The sequence below is a fragment of the Capricornis sumatraensis genome, chromosome 20 (genome assembly GCF_032405125.1).
Source record: "Capricornis sumatraensis isolate serow.1 chromosome 20, serow.2, whole genome shotgun sequence".
Classification (NCBI taxonomy): Eukaryota; Metazoa; Chordata; class Mammalia; order Artiodactyla; family Bovidae; genus Capricornis; species Capricornis sumatraensis.
This window is the reverse complement of record NC_091088.1, coordinates 18,202,699-18,225,373: the sequence shown is the minus strand read 5'-3', so window position 1 is coordinate 18,225,373 and position 22,675 is coordinate 18,202,699. Positions and strand designations below refer to the sequence as shown.

The following is a 22,675-nucleotide window of genomic DNA, read 5'->3' as shown; positions in this document are numbered from 1 at the left end:
AAAAGATAGCAAATCAAACATAAAGAGAAAACATTATAAGCATACCCCGCTCAGCAGAATCTTCATCTTACTGGGGAACCTCAGGCAACACCCTCCAGTCCTGGAGTTTTCCGTCCTGCCCTCCGGTCCGCGCACGAGCCCTCCTCCCTCAGAAGCCAGAGTCCAAGAAATGCTGCTGGGGTTCCCAGATGCGATCCCAGTCTCCCCTTTCCTGTTATACTGCTTATTCCTCCCAGTAATCCACTGAACCAGTCCCTGAGAGGTTAATGAAAAAACAACTTTATTCACAGAGGCTGAGACTTCAGGATAACAAACCAGCCAACAATGGCCCTTCCCGCACATTGTAAGTTAAGCACAGTGATCTTGGATTTCAGCATGGTTCATCAGAGTTCTTAACACCAAGGACCCTGAAGCTCGCCCACCACAGTGTTCCCACCAGCCTGGGCAGAACTCGGACATGGACGCTTCTGGAGGTCAGTAGCAAATGGCCTTCAACATGAATTCTCAGTCAGCTCTGTGCTTGCTAATTCTTAAATTATTCTGTTTGTCTGAAATATCTTTTCCAGCATATTAACCAACAGGCTCTCAGACGTGAAGTTTGTGTTCACTTTTATGTAAGTTCTGGAAACTGCTTCAATCTGCTTTAAAAAAAATTATCTCAAAGACCTATCTCCGCCTCCCACCAGGAACTACTGACTTACTATGCTTTTCCCACGTTTGATAAAATTAAGGTAGCTTGGAGGTTCAGGAAATCGAGTCTCAGAACCGCCACAACAACCCAGACAGAGAGATACCGTGAGAGCTTAGATGCATTCCCCCGAAGTTCCCAGCTGAAGTGGGCTGTGCAAATGTAATCACATCTTTGTCTCGGACCCCTGCCCTCCCGCCCACTCCTCGCCCCAGCCTGGCAGTCACCTCCATAAGGTGTTTGTTTAGCTGCAGGCTCTGGGCCTGCCTGGCTGGCGCTTGGAGGGAGGAGGCAGCTGCAGTTGGCCAGGGAGCCTCCCACTAAGCCTCCTGTTCCTGGGGCGCCCCCACCCCCGCAGACCCCGGGGGGCTCCCTTGCTCTTCTGAGCGCTCACCCATCCCTGCCTCCGCTTGCTTTCCGTGTGCTTGTTTCACCCAACTCTTCAGATTGAAACTAGTCCTTTCACTACACAGCTCTGGAAAATGTGGCAACAATCAAGATTCCCTAACCCTCGTGCACTTCCTGTGTCCCTAGAAATGTTTTGACCCCTTAAACAATAAAGCTAAGAGATAGGAGGATGTCTGTGGTTGGTAACAGGCGTTGGAGAGCACGTGTATTGACTAAGGACCTATCCAGCTATCTACTGTAAAGCAGAAAAATGCTAAGTCACACAGAGTGCACTTTTTTAATAGAGGTTGTTAATACACACGTTCACAGGGCAGCCCTTATAGTAAAAAGAATCAAGCTTTTAGCCAAAGAATAGAGTGTGTTCCTTTTACTATCTAAAAGGAAAAGAGAGAAGATTTCTCTATTTACAGTGAAAGTGTGGTCTCTCAGCTTCCGCCTGAACATTGGTCCTAAGTCCTCACCAAGCCCCAGGATCTGCTAAAGAACCTTAAAAACGGGTTGGCCCTGGTGTCCCCACAACTGGACCTTAGGGACAAGCCCAGCTGTGAACACCCATCACTCCGTGGGGCCAAAAGCCAAGGCCGGGGCCACAGTGACAGCCGAGCTGGCAATGGTCAGACCGTGGCTCTTAGACAGAAAGGACCACACTGCGGCCGTCTGTCTGCCCTCCGGTTGTCTGGGCCCTCCCCCACTCCCTCCGGACGCGCAGGACCTGTCTGGGTGCTAGTGGAAGATCATGCCATGAGACTGACCTAAGGTTCAAGGAATTTTCCTGCGCCTGCGGTAGGAAGTCTGAGATGCCCAAGTCGCAGCGTGGGCAGGGTCTTTTAAATCTCCGAAGCTGCTCCGGTTCTGGGAAGGTCCGTCTTGCAGGAGTCAGGGGAGTGTGCCCACTTTGTGCAGCTGAGGATGCTAATACTTCCCACGATCCATATGCAGGCAGAGGAAATCATTTACTTAAAAATGCGATTTCTTTCCCAGTGGTGAGAGCCCTGCTCGCTCACACGGAGCTCAGACCAGGGCGAGGGAAAGGAGCCGCCGTCTGCTTTACTGGAAATGAAGCACCGCTTCTGGGAGCTGCAGGGGGAAATAGGAGAGAAAGGGGATCCCGAGCTGGTAGAAGCCGCCCTGGACGTGCGGGTCGAGCATCAGGGAAGCGTTGAAAGGCGGACGGAGGCTCGAGGAGGTGGCCAGAAGCGAGGCGCCCAGACAGCCGCCGGGCCCCTGCTTGGCGACCCCCAGGAGCTCGCCCCCTCCAGCCGGCTTCTGCCCCTGCCGTCGGGCCAGGATGCTGTCTATGCTGAAGCTCTTGGACTTGTCCGAACTCTTCGGAGAGCTGCGGGAGGCGGGGCGCGGAGGAGTCGCCCGGCCATCCACCGTGCGCTCAGGCTGGCCGACAGCCACCGCCGCTGCGCCCTGGAGCGCGTCGCCCGCGTCCCCCTCTGGGGACCCGGGCCTGGGCCAGGGGAGGGACGCCGGTGGCGGAGAGGAGGCTTCCCGAAGGGGCGAGGGGCGCGCGGGCGCTCTTTCCTGGATGGGGGTCTCGGGGCGGGGGCACCCTGCCGCGCTCCGCACCTCCGGCGGCGCTTCTGAACCGCGCTCCTGCGTCTCGGCGCGGGCCCGCTTGGCCTCCGGGCCCCCTGGGCCGGGCTTGGGCTTCCTCTTCCGGCGCCGGTAGTTGCCGTTCTCGAACATATCCAGGCAGCGAGGGTCCAGGGTCCAGTAGCTGCCCTTGCCGGGCCGCCCTTTCTCGCGGGGCACCTTGACGAAGCAGTCGTTGAGCGAGAGGTTGTGGCGGATGCTGTTCTGCCAGCCCTGCCGGTTGTCGTGGTAGAAGGGGAAGCGGTCCATGATGAACTGGTAGATGCCGTTGAGTGTGACCCTCTGCTCAGGCGCATCCTGGATCGCCATGGCGATGAGCGCGATGTAGCTGTAGGGCGGCTTCTGGGGGGGCTCCACCCGGCCCGAGGCCGCCAGCGCGCCCGCGGGGGCGAAGGCCAGAGGCAGCCCGGGTCTCTCGGGGCCGTACAGATAGAGCATGGGCGAGGTGGCCAGAGCAGGCAGCCGGGGGCTGAAGAGGTGGCTCATGGCGAGCGGGAGCCGCGCTGAGCTCCCGGCGACGCCGGCGACCGGGCGGCTTAGGGACTGCGCCCGGAGCCGCAAGGGCCCTCCCGGGGAGCCTGCCTTGCGTCTGCCTCCCGCTCTGCCGCTCTCCCCAGCCGCTCCGCGCTCTGTCCCTTCTTCATGGCTTTAAAAATGTTAAATAATTGTTGTAAGTTTGCTATTATATGTTGACTTAGCGCTGGAAAATAAATTGTCTATGATAAACAGTCGCTGTGTTCTCAGCCCACCCACATTAATTAAAATTTCATTGCTGAAAAACTCCAAGCTTTTCCCTCCACGTGTCTTTTTGATACCAGCCAATCGGTTTCAGGGTTATTCCTTCATTTGTTTATAGAATTAGTCTGTTGATAAGTCCGCCCACCCAAGTTGAATCAAGCTGTGTTTATTTGGAAAAATTTCCGGGCACCCAATATATAAACGCACTGATCTGATGTTTGAAATATCACGTCCACCCCTTGACGCTGTAAGCACACACAGTCAGTCAGGCAGGATGTGGATCGAGGTGGCTCGGGAGCAGGGTCTGCCCCGCCAGGAAGACGAGGTGGAGGTGGGAGGGGCGCAGGGCTGTTTTACCTCTGGCCTGGGGGAGCCCCGAAATCCCATGGCCTCCCACAAAAGACCTTTTCTTCTCCCAGGCTTAGTAGGAGATGGAGAGATGACACAGTCTCATAAATGCCTTCGGAGGTCTTGGAGAGCTCTCAGATATTTTAGCAGGGGAGAGGAGATAGATGAATGCCCGATCAGAAGAGGATGCAACCCTCCTGGGAGACATCCTCGGGATGCCCTGGAGGAATTGGGGGTGGGGTGTACTCCCTAGGGGCCTCGCATCCCAAAACGGGCAGGCCTGCCCCCTAGGGCTCCCTGGGGATCCAAGAAGACAACCCCAGGAGCCCAGCTTTTCCGATGCCGATGGCCCGGGGCACTGAGAATTGGCAAAGGCGTGCCGTAGCTGGTCCACAGCTTGGTTGGGGGCAAGTTTCAAAATCACCCCTTTAGGAGAGTCGAGGGGGAGAAGTTACAGTCTTTCTGATGGGGCTGAGATTGCAAGGAGGAACACCATAAAAGGGGACTTTGGCAGCTGGCGGGGGAGAGCTGGTATTTGTGAATGCGGGTCTCTTGCTTTATATTCTGCGCTTTCCTGTTTATAACAAGGAGGGGGTTATAACAACTTTACAAGTGCACGCAGCTGGCCCATGATTACATTAAGCATTTGGGAAGCCTGCTCGCTTCCCCCCCATCCCACCCCACCCCACCCACTCACCCTGGGGTGTAAGCACTCCCCACCCTGACTCATTTTACATTTAGCCACGTCCTGGTTTGAATCAAAAACCTTGATGATGCTGATTTAGAAGGGGGTGTCTCCCCTACTCTGCTGCCTTTGGGGAGGGGGTGGATTGGAACTTAACGTGACTCGTTCCTGTTTACGATCTTTGCTGGATATATTTTAGAAGAAAGAAAAAGCTCAGGACAACTAAATTAACATCTCATTGAGTAAACCATGTGGATGCCCAAGAAGAAGAGGGAGGGGTGAAGATGGCATGTAGGGCTAGCTTGAGGAAGGACACTAAAGGTGCCTTAAGGCACATTTGCTGCTTAACCCCTTAAGGGCTGTCCCACTGTCACACAGGCAGCACCATGCTGGGGACCCACCGCCGCGGCTCGGGGCATCATCTCTGAACGTGGGAAAGCAGGGAGGATCCCAACTCTAAAATGGAGGGTCCAGAAGGTAAAGCCTGTGTTTGGGGGTTCCGGAGAGACCACAGGGGAGCAGGGACGTTTGAAATACCTAAAAGGAACTCGCTGACAGGGTCGAAAAACCGGTTCGGGTGCAGGCAGGGCTTTGAGGGAGCGCCAGGTCAGGCCCTGGGACACATTCAGGCCCCTGTCCCCAGCGCTGCTTTTCTAACTGAAGCCCAGTGTCCAGCTGGTCCCCGACTCGGTCTCGAGGATGGCCCTCCAGCCAAGAGGGGGCGGAGAGCTGTATTCTTTGTGGATCCCTGGTTTTCATCGGAGCACCCCCCTTCAATCCTGGGATGGAAACAGAACCTCAATGTCGGCGCTTCTGCAGCCCACGGGCTCCACGGGCTCCAGAGTCACCCCAACCCTCCAGATCAGCGCGCCTCCTGCAAGCTCCAGTTTGCATCCAGCCTCGGTGCCCGGCCCCAGCAGACCCAGACCGAGAGACACACCGGTGTTACTCCGTGGTCCCTCGCCCCCCACCTCCTCACCCGAGCCCTCCCTGGAGTTTCCCGGACACCCAGAGTCCAGCACGCACAGCGATGCCTGAGGCGCGCCACCGCGGCGCTCCTTCTAAAGTAGGAGGCAAATCCGAGCTTGAATTCGTACAATGATAAACACCGCCCAATTTGGGCATGGGCGGGACGCAGGCGGAGACACGCGCGGCTGGTGGGCAGGGCACTGATAGTAAAGAAAAAACAACCCCAGTTCTAGCGGCCGTCTGGAGAGGCGCGTCCCACTTCACGTGCTGGCAGCAGTTAGCAACCTCTCTGGGAGGTTCTGGCCGCAGAACTCCGGCAGGGCGCCTCAACCCGGCTCCGGCGAGGGGTCGGATCCTGGGTTCCCAGGTGAAGTGTGCAGTTGAAGCCGAAGACGCCGCCGGCAGGAGCCCCGAGCGGAGGCTTACTTCCGGGGAGCGCAGGGAACAGGCGCTGAGAGCCGTGTGGATGCGCCCTCGTGCGGAAGCTCTGTCGGGAGACTCACTGGGAGACCAGCCGAGCCTGGGAGACGGCGGGGAGACAGGGTGACTCAGAGAGCCAGATGGAGACACTGACCGTTCCCTGCAGGTTCAGAAGTCTTCAGATCCCGGAAAAGCACATTCATCTGTGAAGTCAGTGGGCGCGGGTCTCCCAGAAATTATGCTTCCGGAAAGACCGCGGCAGTTCCAACTCGGGGGCCCAAGAACAAATTGGGTTCAGCGTAGGACGAACCATTCCCAGCGCCCTGGCAGGAAGCCTGTTCCTGGGGTTGGTCAGGCAACCAGCCGGGGACCACAGAGGCCTCGCAGACAAAGCCTGGGTGGCGGGGAGAGCCCCTGCTCTTGCGCTGCACCCCCATACGCCCTTCTTCTGCTTCACCGGTAAACAAAGAAGGCTGACATTCAAGAGAACCATGATCTGCGTCGTGTTCCCGATTATCCGCCTGGCTTTTCTAAGTGTGAAGACAGTTAACACATTGTGTGTGTGTGTGTGAGTGAGTGTGTGTGTGTGTGTGTGTGTGTGTGTGTGTGTGTAGAGGTGGGGTGAATGAACGATTCTTCCTTAAGTCTGAGAAGAGCAGCGCTAAAAAGATTCAAGATCGCTTTACTGACAATCTAAAATGTTGAGGAGAATGATGAGAATAAGGATAACATTAATAGCTAATTCTGTCTTGAATTACTATGCACTGGCACTCTTCTAAGTGCTTTCCTTGTATTAAGTCACTCCATTCTCACAGTAATCCTAAGAAACAGAACTTTTAAAAAAATCAGCCCCATTCTGCAGACCAGGAAACTGAGCCCAGGAATTTGACTTGCCTCAGATCTTCAAGAGGAAGTGTTCCAAAGACAGGAAAACAGTCACATTATAATAGCTATTGTGTGTGGATGCCAAGGACCCTGCGGAAATCCTATTGAGAACGCTGGCACCATCTACAGAAGATGGGAGTATGGATTTGCCCATTTTACAGATGAGGAGACTGAGGCCAGGCAGAGAGCACCAGAAAACAATGAAGGTAGTAAATAGCACAGGTTGGAATCCACATGGTTTCCTCCAAAGGTGGGTTCACTGTGGTCAGACACCCTCAATTGAGCACAGAAGCTGAGAGGTGTGTCTAGAGTAATCAAGGTGGGCGGAAGGGGAACCCTCTGGAGAGGAGAGGTCTGCGCTGCCCCTCCCCCCAGAGCTGGGAGATTTCAGGCATCCTAAGTAGGAGACCCAGAGTCCTCACTTACACCCTGACAAAACCTGGGAGACTCTTTCCTCCCCTGCCCTCCTCTCCCGCTTTGAAAGGATGGGGAGCAGTGTCGTCTGCTTCTCTCAGGGGAAGTGAGCCATGAAGGTAAGGGCTGGCTGGTCAGCTGATGCTGATTTAGTCCTAAAGAGCAGGGGCAGTTGGGGCCCGGGCACTGCCCTGCCCAAGCACATCAGCATGTAGCTTGATGTATGTAGCTAATTGAGATCCAAGGATCCTTTCTCTTTTGTTGTCCAGGTACATCCTAATAGCAACAGTCCTTACGATGGACTGGACATTTGGCAGCACTTTGCGCATGGGTATTAGGTTCCTTAGTCCTCACGAGAGCTCTGTTAGATGATCCTGTCACTTTTCCAGTTGAGAAAGGGGCTCAGAGAGCTTGAGGTAACATGCCCCAGGTGCATGAACCCTCAGCTGGCCTGTGTGCGTAGGGCTTGAGTTGGTGCTCCGGTTGAGTTGGGTTCCAGTTAGAGAAAAAATTTCCTCTGGGAGACCATCTGGAAAAATAATGTCAGGGCACAGAGAGTGTCCAGAGAGGCTGCTGGAAAGGTAGGACCCAAGGTCAAGGGCCACTGAGCCTTCCTGAGGTCAGCACGGTCTCTCTGGCCTCCGTGACCTCCCAGCCTGGGTGGGCATGTGGACAGCACAAAGCGCTCCCCAACTCCATCCCCCTCAAAGGGACCATGGATGCCAGCAAGCTTGTCAGGGTGTTCACCCACCCCCTTCCTGTGTTTCAGCCTCCACACACTCACAGCCCCAGGATAAAGCCTCACAGACCTGACAAAGCAAAAACCGTAGCACCAGTAAGACACCTTCAAGATCCAGACTTCACACAAGTGCCGTCCTTCTGCTGCAGAGCAGAAACCCTGCCACAGTGGAGAGGACAAGCCTTGCGTGAGGTAAGGTCCCAGCCTTTCCAGCTGCCTGAAGCTTTCGTCCCCTTCCTCACATGCCTCTGTCAAAAAGCAACATCTCAGATGCCTTGGTGAGCTGAGGCCATGCAAGACAGAGGCCAGCAGGGAATGCTTCTCAAAGTTTGGGAAAGCATTTCAAGTATATGGTACCAGCAAGCACACTGGGTGGCTCTGACCAGTGTGTTCCACTCACCTGGAGTCTGGCCTCCCAGCACCCCTGGCCTGGCTGCACCTACAGGTGCCGAACCTCACAGCTCTACTTCTCCACTGACCCCAAACCCCCGAGCCCGGGAGCCCAGTGTCCTCACAATGCAGGTCACATCCCCTGAGATGCCCTGAACAGGCTCTGAGCCCCCAGTGCCTTCTGTTCATTCTTCAGTGGAGTCTTTTCCTGGTAGCTCATCTGCAAAGGATCTGCCTGCCAATGCAAGAGATGTAGGTTCTACCCCTGGGTAGGGAAGCTTCTCTAGAAAAGGAAATGGCAACCCACCCTAGGATCCTTTCCTGGAAAATCCCACGGACAGAGGAGCCTGGCAGACTACAGTCCATAGGGTTACAAAGAACTGGATTCGACTGAGCCATTGGGCACATACATTCCCATTGGCCATCCTGGCCCAAAACCCTTGCCAGTTTTCTGGATGAGGGCTGGGGCTGAGGATGGAGATGAGGTCGGAGGCAGTGATCACTCAGCCTCCAGGGACCTGGGAACTCTGCTCTGTACTTCGGGTGAAGCTCACCAACCTCTCCTGGGCTCAGAGGCAACCTTCCAGGCAGTCTTGGGTAAAGGGGAGGAGATGGACCCCCAAAGATCTATGAGCCAAATGCTGACGTTCCTGGGACCCTGCATTTTCTTCTCCCTCTAACTTCTGGTCGTCACCTCTTACGAGCAGAGCAGAGGAGCGAGGATAAGTGAGGGCCCATTGCAGGAGCCGGGGATGAAGGAAAAAGCACACCCGGCAGCCAGCACTGCCCTTGCACTCACCTGCTCATTCTACAGATGAGAAGACTGAGGCCAGGAAGGAAAGACACCTGTTTACACGGCGAGATGTGCTCCTACGACCCCCTAGCCCATTGCTCCAGCAATTTGAGAGTGCATATGAACACTGATTTTGGCGTCTTCCGGGACAAGCCACTTGAACCAGGGCAATGAGGGCTGCTGGGCCGCAGACCCAAATCTGGCCACGGGAGAGAGGCCCAGCTCTCAGCCTTGGATGAAAGCAGAGAGCTTGAGTGTCTCTCTGAGTCTCACAAGAAGCAGAGGCTACTCCAGTTGCAGCCCCTCCGGGGCTGAGAACCAGGGTGCTCAAAGGCCACTGGATCTCTCTGGTGGCCTTTACCTGTCAAGACCACACCCTGGGGAGAGACACAGTCCACCCAGCCAAGGCCAGTGAGGGACGCAGGGTTATGTCTATGGGAAACGGTCTCTGTCGTGGTGCTCGGGTCGCTTCTGTTTTATTCGCAGTATCTTTGAGACCTGCCCGGCTGCATCTTACTGGGTCAGGAAGAAACATGGCTATCACACGCGGCTTCATGCAAACTGCGTCTGTGGACCGCAGAGCCGCCCAAGCAAGGAGTGCTGGCAGCCTGAGACGGGCATTCCGGCCCTTCCAGCCCCGGCCTCCTTTCCCCAGTTCCTCCAAGGCCCCGGGCCTCCCGAGAAGAGCGGCGGGGGAAGGAGCTGCGTGTGGATGGATCCGTGGGGCCAGGACGTCCCCCACCCTGGGTCCCCCGCCCCGCGTCGCGCGCCGCCGTTTGTGCGCGCCGGCTGCAGACGCGAAGACCAGCAAGGCCGCCGGCGGTGCCTGGGCTCAGCCTAGTCGGCTTGCCCTTCGCACTCCGCGGAGCGACGGGCGCCCCAGGCCGCGGAGCCCGGCGGCCGCGCGGGCTGCCGAAGGCCGAAGGCCGGGGCTGGGCCTGGCTCCGAGAGCCCCGGCCTCCGCGCGCCCCAGGCCCTGACTCGCCTCCACCCCACGGCCTCCAGAGGCCCCGGGTGACGCTTCCAACACATTCCCCAGGTGCCCAGGTTCTCAGGGGACTGGAAAGGGCCTTCGCCCTGGGCTCCATGGCCTTCTGGAGCTACCCGGTCAGGTGAGCAGCCCACCCACAGCGGGGACTTCTTTAAGAGACTTTCGCAAAGGTAGGAGACCCCAGAGGGTGTCAGGGCAGATCAGGTCTCTGACCGGTGGGTTCCACTTCTCTCTCCGTTGTTTTCCCTGTGTCTCTGAGACCTCCTCTGAGTTCCAGATTTTAAGATGAGAGCAGGCTTTCAGGGAGGACTCTTTAAAACATCTGGGGAAGAAGAACCCGCCAGAAACCTCTCCTCGAGGGGAGCAAAGTGAAACCCCAGTGCCCTGAGCCGCAAGCAGCAATCTGCGGCCTCATTCTGCCGCTCAGAGAATGGTCTCCCGGGTCTCTCCCTCTGTCTCTGGTCCTTCCCACTCACTAAGCACCAAGCACCTTGGCTCACCCCTCCTGCGGTCACGAAAAGGAATAAAATGCAGCCCTCATGTCTTAACCAGCTGCCACCTCTGGGGCCATAGATTGAAAGAATCTGTGTTGCACATATGGGGGAAATTATTATGCTGAAACTTTCCCCAGTGCTATTTCAGCATAATACAGAGACAAAATGGCATGTTAAAAACAACAGAATACCCAGGTTACATTCAAGGCCACTGTATCCAGGAAAATCATTATCTCCTAAAGTGTTAAGTTCAGGGAGCTGTACTCCAGGGAAGGTTACAGCTCATCTGCTGGGGTGGGAAACGCATTCCCAGTTTGGAGCTCTGGACCCCAAAGTCACACACAGAGAGACCAGGAGGGGAGCTATGTGTTTCAGCCAGTGAAACAGATAGTAAAGCCATTTCCCCCCACAGCTGTACCTCACAGGGGCTGTGTTGCTACTTAAAATTTTAAGGACGAGATATCAAAATTGAAAAGTCATCTGTCATTTAAAATACTGTAAAAGCTGACAAATTTATAACTCTGAAAGCATTGTAAATTATTTTTTAAGTGCTATGAGGCTTTAAAGTTTTTCACTGCAATAGGGTAAAGATTTAGAAATCAAATCCAGAAGTAGAGAGGTCTAAAATTTACCTCTGATCTGGCTACTCCCAGGGACGGTCATTAAATGGTACAGACTCAATCCCCTTTGGATTTTTGAAATCCTGGTTCAGATCCTTTTCTGGAGAACTATCAAAGTAGGGAAGGAAGCCCGCATTTTAGGAAATTGAGGAAAAGCAGGACTCCCCCTGGTTCGCTGGTAGCTAATGGAAAATGTTTATCTTCCCCTCCCTCACCTCCTAAATCGGAGCTGGTTGGACATTGGGATGGAATGGTGGTGTTTGTTTTGACTATTGGCATGTTTTTCTGCATTTAACAAAATGCATTACAGCAAATGTCATTACGGCTCACAGCCCTTCTGGCAGCCACATCCAACCAGGACTAGTTCTCTATTGCCTGGGTCAGGGTGGGATTCTGAATTAGGCAAAAGCCTTTTCTGACACCAGCAGGACGATAGGGGAGTTCCCGCAGTCCTCTGTGCTCATCTGTAGGTGTCTACACATTTACCCACCTGTGTAACAAAAATAATCAAAACAGGTGGATTGGTGACCACACCTCATTTGTAAAAATTTGAGAATACAAACACACTGTCCGGACTTTGGGCAGAAAAACAACATGGGTTTATTTTAAGGCAAGTACAACAATTAAGACCACATAAGACAAACACAGGTGAAGTTAAATTTTTAGTGTTTTTTTTTTCTTTTAGGAATGCTGGGGAAGGAATCTACTATACAACACCATCACACTTTGTAAATAAAAAGTATCAGATACTTGACTTCTTTATCCGCCAACAACAACAAAAAAATAAATTATTTTCTTGTTTTGTAAAAGACCTACAACTGGGAAAAGAATTATGTCTCATAATTGTACAGGGGAAGAAGGAAACCTCAGATAGTTTTCTTGAATTTTCACTTTGGCAGTTAGAAATGGTCGGGCAAGATGAGAAATTATCCAGTGAACTCAACTTTAAATATTATATTAATGGCTCTGAAAAACAACAAAAAATAGCCTGATTACAAATCCACACATTTGTACAGCACGGTTAGAGAAATTTAAAATTACACACAGCACATACATAATCTATAGAGACCCCCATAGGTCTATGGGGGTCTCTACAGAGAGTCATTACTGGGTCGCTATGGGATTTGGTCCATAAGTTATAATTTTTGAAACCCCGAATGGAGCAGTGAGCACAGCCATCTTGGAAGGGGAGGGGGATTTTTAAATCATTATTCATTTCGTTGGGCCGCGTCCCTGTACTGGGGCTTCTTGGGATCTCAGAAACGGGGCGGCGAGTTAAAGTTACCTGCAGCTTCGCAGAGGGCGGAGGCTGGCACGCGCGCTCTCTCTGCTCCCGGGGTCTGCGGAAAAAGCGGTGGGCAAGTTTTGGTTCTTTTTGCGTCTCTGCAGCCTGAATTGTCTGAGAGGGTCGCGTCTGGGAGGCGAAGCCGGAGCGGGCCAGGGCAGAGGAGGGCAGGGGCAGGTCAGTATTTCGTGCAGTCATAGGAGTACGGAGCCGCGTGGCGGTAGAGGGACGGCGTGGATCTGTAGGGCAGCTGACAGCTCGCGTTGCTGCTCACCTGGGGTTCCCCGAGGGTCGAGTTCTCAATCCCTAGCCGGTGGGAGTTGAACATCTCCCTGACGTTAGGGAAAGTCTGCTGCTGGGCCGCGAACGAGTGGCCGGAAAGGTGGTTCAGGTCCCCGCTGTGGTTGAGATACCAGGAGGCCGCCTGGGCAGCGGCAGCCCCGGGCTGAGGCGCCGGCTGCGGCTGGGGAGCCGGCGGGGGCGGCGGCGCCTGCGGGTGGTGGTGGCCGTGATGCTGGTGGTGGTGGCCGGCGGCGGCGGCGAGCGCGCCCTCCTGGCCGGCGGCGAGGTTGAGGGCGCTTAGGGGCGATGTGGGGCCGCTCGGGTGGTCCGAGAGGGCCTCGTCCAGAGCGGGCGGGACGCACATGTGCGCCGGCCGCTCGGCCCCGGTGTACAGGCTCATGGCGCGCATGCTGCACTGGTAGCCCCCGGCGCCCGCAGCCTCCAGGCCCTGTGCGCACGGCTGGCCATAGGCGGCGGGCGGCGCGGCGGCGTAGGGTAGCGCCAGCGGCGGCACCACCAGGCCCGCGCGCCCGGCCGCGGGGCTCAGCTCGCCGCCGGGCGGCGACGTTCGCAGCGTCATGATATTCTCCACGCTGAAGCCGGGCAGCCCGTTGGGCGCGCCCGTGTGGTGCTCCGGCAGCGAGCCGTCAGGGGAGCCGGCGGGCGTGGAGGCCGCGCTGCGCGGGCTACCCTGCAGCGCGCTCTCGGGGCTCAGTGTCTCCACCTTGGTGATGACCGGCAGCGCCGGCGACGCCGCCTCGCTCTTGATCACCACCTTCTTCTCGGCCTCCTTGGGGGTGTCCGCTAGAGGGGGGCCGGCCGGAGCGCCCTTGGACGCCGCCGGGGGCGGCTCCTTGAGGTGGGCGCGCTCCTCCTTCTCCTTGGGCACGTCTTTCTTCTTGAAGCGCCGCCGGCGCCTCAGGAAGCTGCCGTTCTCGAACATGTTGTACGAGTCTGGGTCCAGGGTCCAGTAGCTGCCCTTGCCAGGTTTCTTGTCGTCGCGGGGCACCTTGACGAAGCACTCGTTGAGCGAGAGGTTGTGGCGGATGCTGTTCTGCCAACCCTGCTTGTTCTCCCGGTAGAAGGGGAAGCGGTCCATGATGAACTGGTAGATGCCGTTCAGGGTGATCTTCTTCTCGGGCGCGTTCTGGATGGCCATGGTGATGAGCGCGATGTAGCTGTACGGCGGTTTCACCAGGTCCTTCGGCGCCGCGGGCTGGTGGTGGTGATACGGCGCGTAGGAGCGGCCCATGCCCGCGCCGTACTGCTCCGGGTGGCCCGAGTAGACGCCCATGGGGCTGGTCATGCCTCCGTAGCTGCCCGCCGCGCGGTAGTAATTCTGCTCGCTCAAGTAGGGCACCACTCCCAGGGCGTTGGGGTCGGACACAGAGTAGCGCGCCTGCATGCTGCGTCCGAGACGGCTAGCCACCGCCTGCGCGCACGGACCGCGAGGAAGGCCCTACGAGAGCAAGCGCGAGCAAGAGAGGAAAGAAGGGAGCCGGCGGGGGGAGCCCCGGGCGCCTGGAAGCCTCAGGGGTGAGCTGGAGGAGGCGCCGGCGCGAGGCGCCCGCCTTCGGGCCGGGAAGGGGCGCTCGCTTTCAGCGGACCGGGCGGAGCAGCATCTTGGAAGGCGCGCCCCGGCGAACGCAGCGCCGGCCCCGGCTCACTCCTCGCTCGCTCTCGGGACTCGGCGGGCGGCCGGGGACCGAGCGGAGACGCCGCGCGCGCGGTGGACCAAGGCTGGCCCTCGGTCCGCGTCAGGAAAGGGAAGGCGGCTCTCCAAGCCCCCCTCCTCAGCAAATCGGCAGCCCTGAGGGTCGGCGAGCCGGGGTCCAGAGTGCTGCCCTGCCGAGCCCGGAAAAAGAGGCAAAGTCCCTTTTAGGGAATGGGAAAAGTTTCAAAAGTCTTCTTGGTGAAAGCGAGGTTTTACTTTCCCCCGGCCACGCCCTCTCCAGGAACTTTGGACCAATAAGGCGGCCGCTGTGGGGACTTGGCACCAATCAGGACGATGAGCGCTGGAATCCGTCGGCTCTAAGACCCAGCCGCGCAGAACCAGACTTTCCTGCAGCCCAGTCTTAACTTGAAAAGATTTTTTTTTCTTAAAAAGAGTTATATCTTATTAAAATTTATTTTATTATCACATTTTGGTTAATGGGCCCACGTGCCCAGAGCAAAAAAACAAAAACAAAAACAAAACTGTCTCCTCTGCAGATAAAAGTGAGTTTGAGATATAAAATCGAATTGATTAATGTAGTCCAATATCTCCCCAAAGACCTTGTAAGTAGCAAAGAACCTGGGACTATTTTTCTTATTAATGAGTGATGAGGCGAATAATTAGATTTCCTAATTGTGGGGGGCCCAGGTATAATGGATTCCAAGTAAATGTGCTGAATTGGAATGGAGAGGCCTCCTCTGGATGTGGTCATTATTTAAGCAAATAATTAATAATCAACGGGGAGTTTCCAGGTTCAGGGCCGTCAAGAATAACCTATAAATGTTTAAGAGGCGAATTATAGAAACCGAGTGCCCCTCACCCCCACCTGAGGAGGCAGGCCCAGGCGTCTGTAGGGGATAGGCAGATAAGCGAAGCGGGGATCGTAGCGATGCCTCCAGAATATAATCCTCTAAACTCTCAGTGGATTCGGTAAAGCATCCCCGACATCGGTTGCGGTGTTGTGGGGTTTGGGGAAGAGAGGGAAATAATTCTGCTCATCTCCCCCTCTGCCCTCCGGCGTAGACGCTCGCAGCCCACCAACCCCAGCCTCGCCGCGTCTCTCCCTTTTCCCAGAGATAAATTCCCTTTGACAGGCTGACTCCCGCGCTCCCCGAAGCCGGGAACAATGCACCAGCCACCCGGCCCTGCGGCAGAGCCGGGCTCCCCTGCCCGCGAGGAGAAACCCGAGCCACAGTCGGCGGGGGCTTCGCCGGGGACGCGCGTCCGTAGCGCGGGCTCCCGACCGCGGCCCCGCCGGCAGGAACCCGCAGCCCCGCGCGCAGCCCCCGCCTCCCGCTCCTGGCGAAGCCCCCTTGGGAGTCTCCGCATTGATTTTCTGTATGTTAGTCTTTTTTGTTTGGCTGCGGTTTGATAAGGTGATCTGGGCACCCGGGCTCCGTGCGAGGATGGGGCAAGCGATTGCAAATGGTTCAAGACACCTCGGGAGACGTTATTATTCTGTATACGAACCTAGAGCGACTCGGAGATCCTCGCCCTTCAGAGCTTTCTCCTTCTCTCGAGGAATCCCGGGAAGTTTGTTTATTTGTGCACTGAGTATTTATTTCTTCAACACCTCGAATAATCAGGTCCCCTTTCGCTCGCTTCCCCGAAGGGCAGGACACTCTGTGGCGGGCTAAACGCTGGCCAGAATTCTTTTGGAAGTTGTCTATCCGGTTGGGTAGGGAAGAAGACTTCGGATAAAACTTTTATATTTCAGGATTCCTTTTCCCCTCCTCACTGTCCCCATCAGTTGTTTATTAGATCCCCAAGAAAAGGGTTTTCGAGAATCTACCGTCAGCCTTAGCGTTTGGAGAAGTGAATAGAAGGCGCTGGGTACACTTCATTCATTTTCAAAAACGGAACAAAAGAAAAATACGTTCGTTACCGATGAATGGTATTATGTCCTGATAAATTAAAAATCAAAGGGAAAGTATTTATTACAAAATAGTTTCCTATTACCTAGAATATTGTGCTTCTGAAACATTCACTCCATTTTTTATGGGCACTCTGGGTTCTTTCTCTAATTTGATTTTTAGGGGGGCAACGAAGTAAAATGAGGCTGCCCACTCTTCTGCTCACAGATGAATGGTTTGAACTCCCACCCCTCCAGCTTTCACTACAACCTTATTACTTTTTCATACCTCTAGTATTTTCACATCCACTAAAAAAAAAAAAAAATTTAGCAAAAAGTGTCTTTCTCCTCGACTACGTGACAGGCAGCCCAAGTTCTCACAATTTTAATGGAAATGCAAACTATTGATCAGGAAACACCCCTCAGTCTGTAGACTTCCTACAGGAATATTATTTACTCTGCTTTTAATGAGGTGCGTTTAAAACATTTTTTAAAGCCTTATCACATCACAGGGCAAAAACCAAAATAGCTAAGGACCACGGAAAATAAATCCCAAAATGGCAGTTTCTGCCTGAGTTTCTGTTTACAAGGGTGTCCAGGTTTAAACCAATAACATCTGAAAAGAACTAGGATGAACTGCCTAAATTATCCCCCCAATGCAAAAAAAAAAAAAAAAAAGTGGGGTGGGAGGGGAAAAGTCCTTATAATCAAGACAGAAGAGGTGAGAGAGACATTTTCCTTTGCCCCTGGAATTAGGTTTCTTCTCCGCTCAGTAGGACTCCGGGAGAGATGTTTGTTCAGGTTATTAAAACAACACCTTCCACACACCTGGACTTTGCAAAAACCATGTTTCCGATCTTTTCTTTTTCCTGCCAAAGTATTTTGGATTGGAGGCTGCTGATTTCTACCATTCTTGACCTTGCTGTCAGTGAGCTGAAAGCCTAATCGGGCCCCCAGAGGGCCCCGTGCATCACTAGAATAATAAGCGAAGATAACGGCAGAAGATACCGAAATCAATCCTCCGCCACCCGGCATCGAGCCCTAGTCTGGGCGCCTCGGGCTCCTGCACCTGGAGGCAGCTGGGCCGGCCCCGTGGTGTCGGCGCCACCTTGAGGCTTACTAGGGAACTACCCTTAAAATAGTTGGGGGGTGGGGGTGGGGGTCAACCGTTTTGGTTACAATGGAGGTGCTGACACCGTATGGAGGCACCTTAGCATTGCATGGCAGGAATAAAGTAGAAAGAAGGTAAATAAACTGTGCCGAGCGTGGATCAAGATAAAACAAAACATTTTCCATAGTTTTGCAATGTGTCAAGAACATGATGTGTTGGAAAACAGAAATGTCTTTGAAACTGCTTGGGGAGCAAGAAATCCTCTCTAGGGAGACTTGCTGAGGTTTTAAGCAAATAAAACCTGCTCCTCTTAGGTGTCTACAAGTCTGGCAATATTTTTTCCAGGGCTGTTAACAAATTGCTCTCCTCCGTGTCTCCCCGCGGCAGCTGTCTTTCTGCCCCATGTGTAGCGTGAGTTTCAGGGAATTCATCAAAAATGTTTGTGCTGCATGTGTGTGCCTGACATTGGCAGTAACAACCCATAACCTTAACCAAAGTTAAAAGAGACTTAAACATCTCTGCAACCGCTTCTGCTTTTGAGGCACAACAGAGAACCCAAAGATTGGACAAGCGAAAGGAGCTTTGTGTCTCTTCTATTTTCAGTACATTTTTCTCTTGGGCTCACGAGGTTTTAGGGAAAGGGTCCAGGAATGAGAGCAGTCTCAGGCTTCCAAAAGCTACCTGGGATCTGATGAACCCTTGGGTTCATCACAATCAATGCTCTTTCTTAAAGATCCACTGCAATCCGGCACCTAGAAATATTTTCCGGGGCAAAAAGTGCGTCACTGCTAGAAACTTTTCCAAACCACCGTTCATAAAAGGTAGCACCATGAACAACAAAATAACGGGGGTAAAGGCTATTCTTCACTAAAAGATAAAAGAAACTTGACAACTGAATGCAGTACTTAATCCTAGATGGAGGAAATTTTAAAAAACACTTATACAGGACAGGTTTGAGAATACCTGGAGAAATTTTAATCTGGCAGCATATTCAGTAGTAGTCTTGTATCAAGGTTAAAATTCTTGAGTGTGATAATTATATGTGATCAACTAAGAGCATGTCTTGTTTTTAAAAGATGCATGTCAAAATATTTAGAGCTGATACTAATCATCTCTGCAACTTCTAAAAGATTCAACTAAGAGGCAGGGTGTGTATAGAGAGGAGACGGAAAGAGAAATGTATCTAAAATGAGGCCAATTGCTGAACCTATGGTATGTGGGTATTCATTGTTTATTGATTTTGCAAATTTTCTCTAACTTTGAAAATTTTCAAAATTAAAAACAAATGGGAGAAAACCACCTTTGTTATTTTGGAAATTATAAAGGGATGGAAGCAAACATCTTTCCATGGAAGGAAATTAGGGTTTCCATATTGTAAACTACCTTGGGGACCCAACTGGCTCCCAGTGTCTCCTCTTCTTGTGTTCAACAATCTTGAACAACCATGGATTTTATCACATTAACTTGCGGTTGTTCTGTCTGTTTGTTTGTTTGTTAAAGCTGAATGTCTAAGGAGCCTTGTTGTTGTTGTTCAGTCACTAAGTGTGTCTGACTCTTTGGCTGCCTATGGATTGTAGCACACCAGGCTTTGCTGTCCTCCACTGTCTCCTGAAGTTTGCTCAAATTCATGTCCATTGAGTCAGTGAGGCTTTCTAACTGTCTCATCCTCTGTCTCCCCCTTCTCCTTTTGCCTTCAATCTTTCCCAGCATCACGGTCTTTTCCAGTGAGTTGGATCTTTCCATCAGGTGATCAAAGTATTGGAGCTTCAGCTTCAGCATCAGTCCTTTCAATGAATATTCAGGGTTGATTACCTTTAGGATCCACTTATTTGACCTCAAAAATACAGTCATGTCCAACTCTTTTCAACCCCATAGACTGCAACCCACCAGGCTCCTCTATCCATGAAATTCTCCAGGCAAGAATACTGGAGTGGGTTGTCATTAACTTCTCCAAGGGATCTTCCTGGTCCAGGGATCGAATCTGGATCTCCTGCATTGCAGGCAGATTCTTTAGCATCTGAGCCACCATGGAAGCCCTAAGGAGCTTATCTATCTTTATAATTCAAGCACTGCCCCAATTAGCACAATCAAAATTGGAGAAATTTAATAGAGTACTGTAGATGTTTCCAAAACAGAGTACTAAAGATATACGTACGTTCTTCTTCAGTCACTCAGTTGTGTCTGACTCTTTTCGACCCCACGGACTGCAGCATGCCGGGCTTCCCTGTCCTTCAGTATCTCCCAGTTTGCTCAAAGTCATGTCTGTTGAGTCGGTGATGCCATCCAACCATCTTGTCCTCTATCATCTCCTTCTCCTCCTGCCTTCAATCTTTCCAAGCACCAGGGTTTCTTCTTAAAGAGAGCTAAATGGATGCCAGAACTTTATAGTTGGCCTTTTCCTTGTTGCTGTACAGTTGGTTTGCTTACACAGTATATCAGTCAATTGAGGCTGGTATATGCTGCAGTGATAACCCAAGTCTCATTGACTTCATAGTCTTGAGCCAACAGCTGGGTGTCACTCAGGAGCCTGGGTTTTCAAAGGCTTCCTCTCCTGTCACCTTGGCAGGGGCAAGAGAGGGAGATTCTGCCCTGGAAATTAAGTGTCCAAGTGACATGTCTCTTCCATTTGCAACTCACTGAGCTGATCACGTGGCCCCAACACACCCCAGGGACGGGAAGTTCAGTCTTCCCTGGGCCAAGGCAGATGATGAGCTGACTTTTGTTTAGCAACCTCATGTCTGCTACACAAGTCCTACCTCTCCAGGCAGTGGCAACTCTGTCTTGTTTCTCTGCAGCCCTAGTGCCTTGCAGGGTACCTTGGAGCAGGTGGACAGGAAGTGTTTACTGAATGAATGTATGACTTTTCCAAGACTTTTCTCCCTAATAAATAAAGAGAAAATATAATGCACGCCCACTGTGTGCCAAGATGTTCTGCCTGTGACATCTCTTTAATCCTCTTTTGGGGTAGGTACTATTCTCCAAGCCAGGCTTCAACAATATGTGAACCATGAACTTCCTGAAGTTCAAGCTGGTTTTAGAAAAGGCAGAGGAACCAGAGATCAAATTGCCAACATCCGCTGGATCATCGAAAAAGCAAGAGAGTTCCAGAAAAACATCTATTTCTGCTTTATGGACTATGCTAAAGCCTTTGACTGTGTGGATCACAAGAAACTGTGGAAAATTCTGAGAGAGATGGGAATACCAGACCACCTGACCTGCCTCTTGAGAAACCTATATGCAGGTCAGGAAGCAACAGTTAGAACTGGACATGGAACAACAGACTGGTTCCAAATAGGAAAAGGAATACGCCAAGGCTGTATATTGTCACCCTGCTTATTTAACTTCTATGCAGAGTACATCATGAGAAATGCTGGGCTGGAGGAAACACAAGCTGGAATCAAGATTGCCGGGAGAAATATCAATAACCTCAGATATGCAGATGACACCAGCCTCATGGCAGAAAGTGAAGAGGAACTAAAAAGCCTCTTGATGAAAGTGAAAGAGGAGAGTGAAAAGTTGGCTTAAAGCTCAACATTCAGAAAACGAAGATCATGACATCTAGTCCCATCACTTCATGGCAAATAGATAGGGAAACAGTGTCAGACTTTATTTTGGGGGGCTCCAAAATCACTGCAGATGGTGATTGAAGCCATGAAATTAAAAGACGCTTACTCCTTGGAAGAAAAGTTATGACCAACCTAGACAGCATATTGAAAAGCAGAGACATTACTTTGCCGACTAAGGTCTGTCTAGTCAAGGCTATGGTTTTTCCTGTGGTCATGTATGGATGTGAGAGTTGGACTGTGAAGAAGGCTGAGCGCTGAAGAATTGATGCTTTTGAACTGTGGTGTTGGAGAAGATTCTTGAGAGTCCCTTGGACTGCAAGGAGATCCAACCAGTCCATTCTGAAGGAGATCAGCCCTGGGATTTCTTTGGAAGGAAAGATGCTAAAGCTGAAACTCCAGTACTTTGGCCACCTCATGCGAAGAGTTGATTCAATGGAAAAGACTCTGATGCTGTGAGGGACTGGGGGCAGGAGAAGGGGACGACAGAGGATGAGATGACTGGATAGCATCACTGACTCAATGGACGTGAGTCTGAATGAACTCTGGGAGTTGGTGATGGACAAGGAGGCCTGGTATGCTGCGATTCATGGGGTCGCAAAGAGTCAGACACGACTGAGCGACTGAACTGAACTGTTACTATCACCATTTTAAAGGTGAGGAAACTTAGGTCTAGAGATTTTAAGTAACCCCAAATTTTCAGCTACAAGTGAGGGAATTGGGATCTCTTAACTCATTACTTTGCTGCCTCTTTAAGATTAGGGTTAGTGTCTTGGAAATTAGAGACAACTTAAAAAGTTAAAACACAAACTTCTATGTAAATAGTCTGTGTGGAAACATACATTTATATAATTTCATGACTATATATATACACAGTCAAGAGTGTATGCGTGAAGAGATGACTGAACACATGACTCAATGTCTATGATATTTTAGTTTTTTATACCAGCAACTTACAAGCCTGTAATTAACCCTGTGGGGTAAAAGGATTCATTATCAGAGCCCAGAAAAAGCAGACTGCTCCCTGGGAGGTGCAGACAGGGCTTTGATTGTTGGACAGGGCAGGGAAAGAAAGAGGTGAGGAAGCTGTTTTTCACCGAGCCTGCAGACTGTGGGTTGGGTATTCTGAGCTCCAGGAAATACATCAGGCTTAGAATCACCATCCTCCCTCAAAGTGACCACTGGGTCTCACGGTGACCACAAGAGAGGGAGATCCTACGGGCCTACAAAGGACTGAACGAAGCAGAGTGACTCACTCCCCAGCGGGGAGGGAATCTAGCTTCTTGGGAGCCAGCTTCTGTTGTTATTAGAATTATTTATTATTCTATTTATTTACTTTTTAGCACTTTAGGAGGTGTTTGTGTGAAGATGATGCAGAGAGAAGAGAGGGAGCAGAAAACAGACCGTGCCATTTAACATCTGTAGAGTCTCACAGGGGAGGAACTGAGTCATGGAGGAGCAATCCCGGTCGGCTTCTTGGAGTAGGGGGCCTCTGGGGACTAGAAGTGGAGGTGGGTGTGTTTGAACTGGCAGTGGGCTCGGACAGGCTACGAGTGTTCACTCGGTAGCCCCCTCTTCTGCCCACCCAGCTCCTGGCAAATGCCAGTCAGACCTAGCGCTCAGTGCTCGCCTGACTGAGAATAAACCTTCAGGGCCCACACCCACCACCCTCCTCCCGGCGCGC

General features: G+C 52.5%; 2 protein-coding genes across 2 annotated transcripts; both read right to left on the bottom strand.

Moving 5' to 3' along the window:
- Positions 1-2,143: 2,143 nt before the first annotated feature.
- FOXL1 (forkhead box L1) lies at positions 2,144-3,184 on the bottom strand. The gene has a single exon (XM_068993479.1). The coding sequence runs from the start codon at positions 3,182-3,184 to the stop codon at positions 2,144-2,146; it is 1,041 nt and encodes a 346-aa protein (XP_068849580.1).
- A 9,255-nt stretch (positions 3,185-12,439) lies between these two features.
- FOXC2 (forkhead box C2) lies at positions 12,440-14,156 on the bottom strand. Its single transcript, XM_068993346.1, has one exon. It carries the CDS (start codon positions 14,154-14,156, stop codon positions 12,648-12,650), a length of 1,509 nt encoding a protein of 502 aa, XP_068849447.1. The 3' UTR covers positions 12,440-12,647.
- Between the last annotated feature and the right edge of the window lie 8,519 nt (positions 14,157-22,675).

Bases quoted from the DNA above. Each gene is read 5' to 3' on its own strand.
- FOXL1 (XM_068993479.1), bottom strand. From the start codon at position 3,184: ATGAGCCACCTCTTCAGCCCCCGGCTGCCTGCTCTGGCCACCTCGCCC.
- FOXC2 (XM_068993346.1), bottom strand. From the start codon at position 14,156: ATGCAGGCGCGCTACTCTGTGTCCGACCCCAACGCCCTGGGAGTGGTG.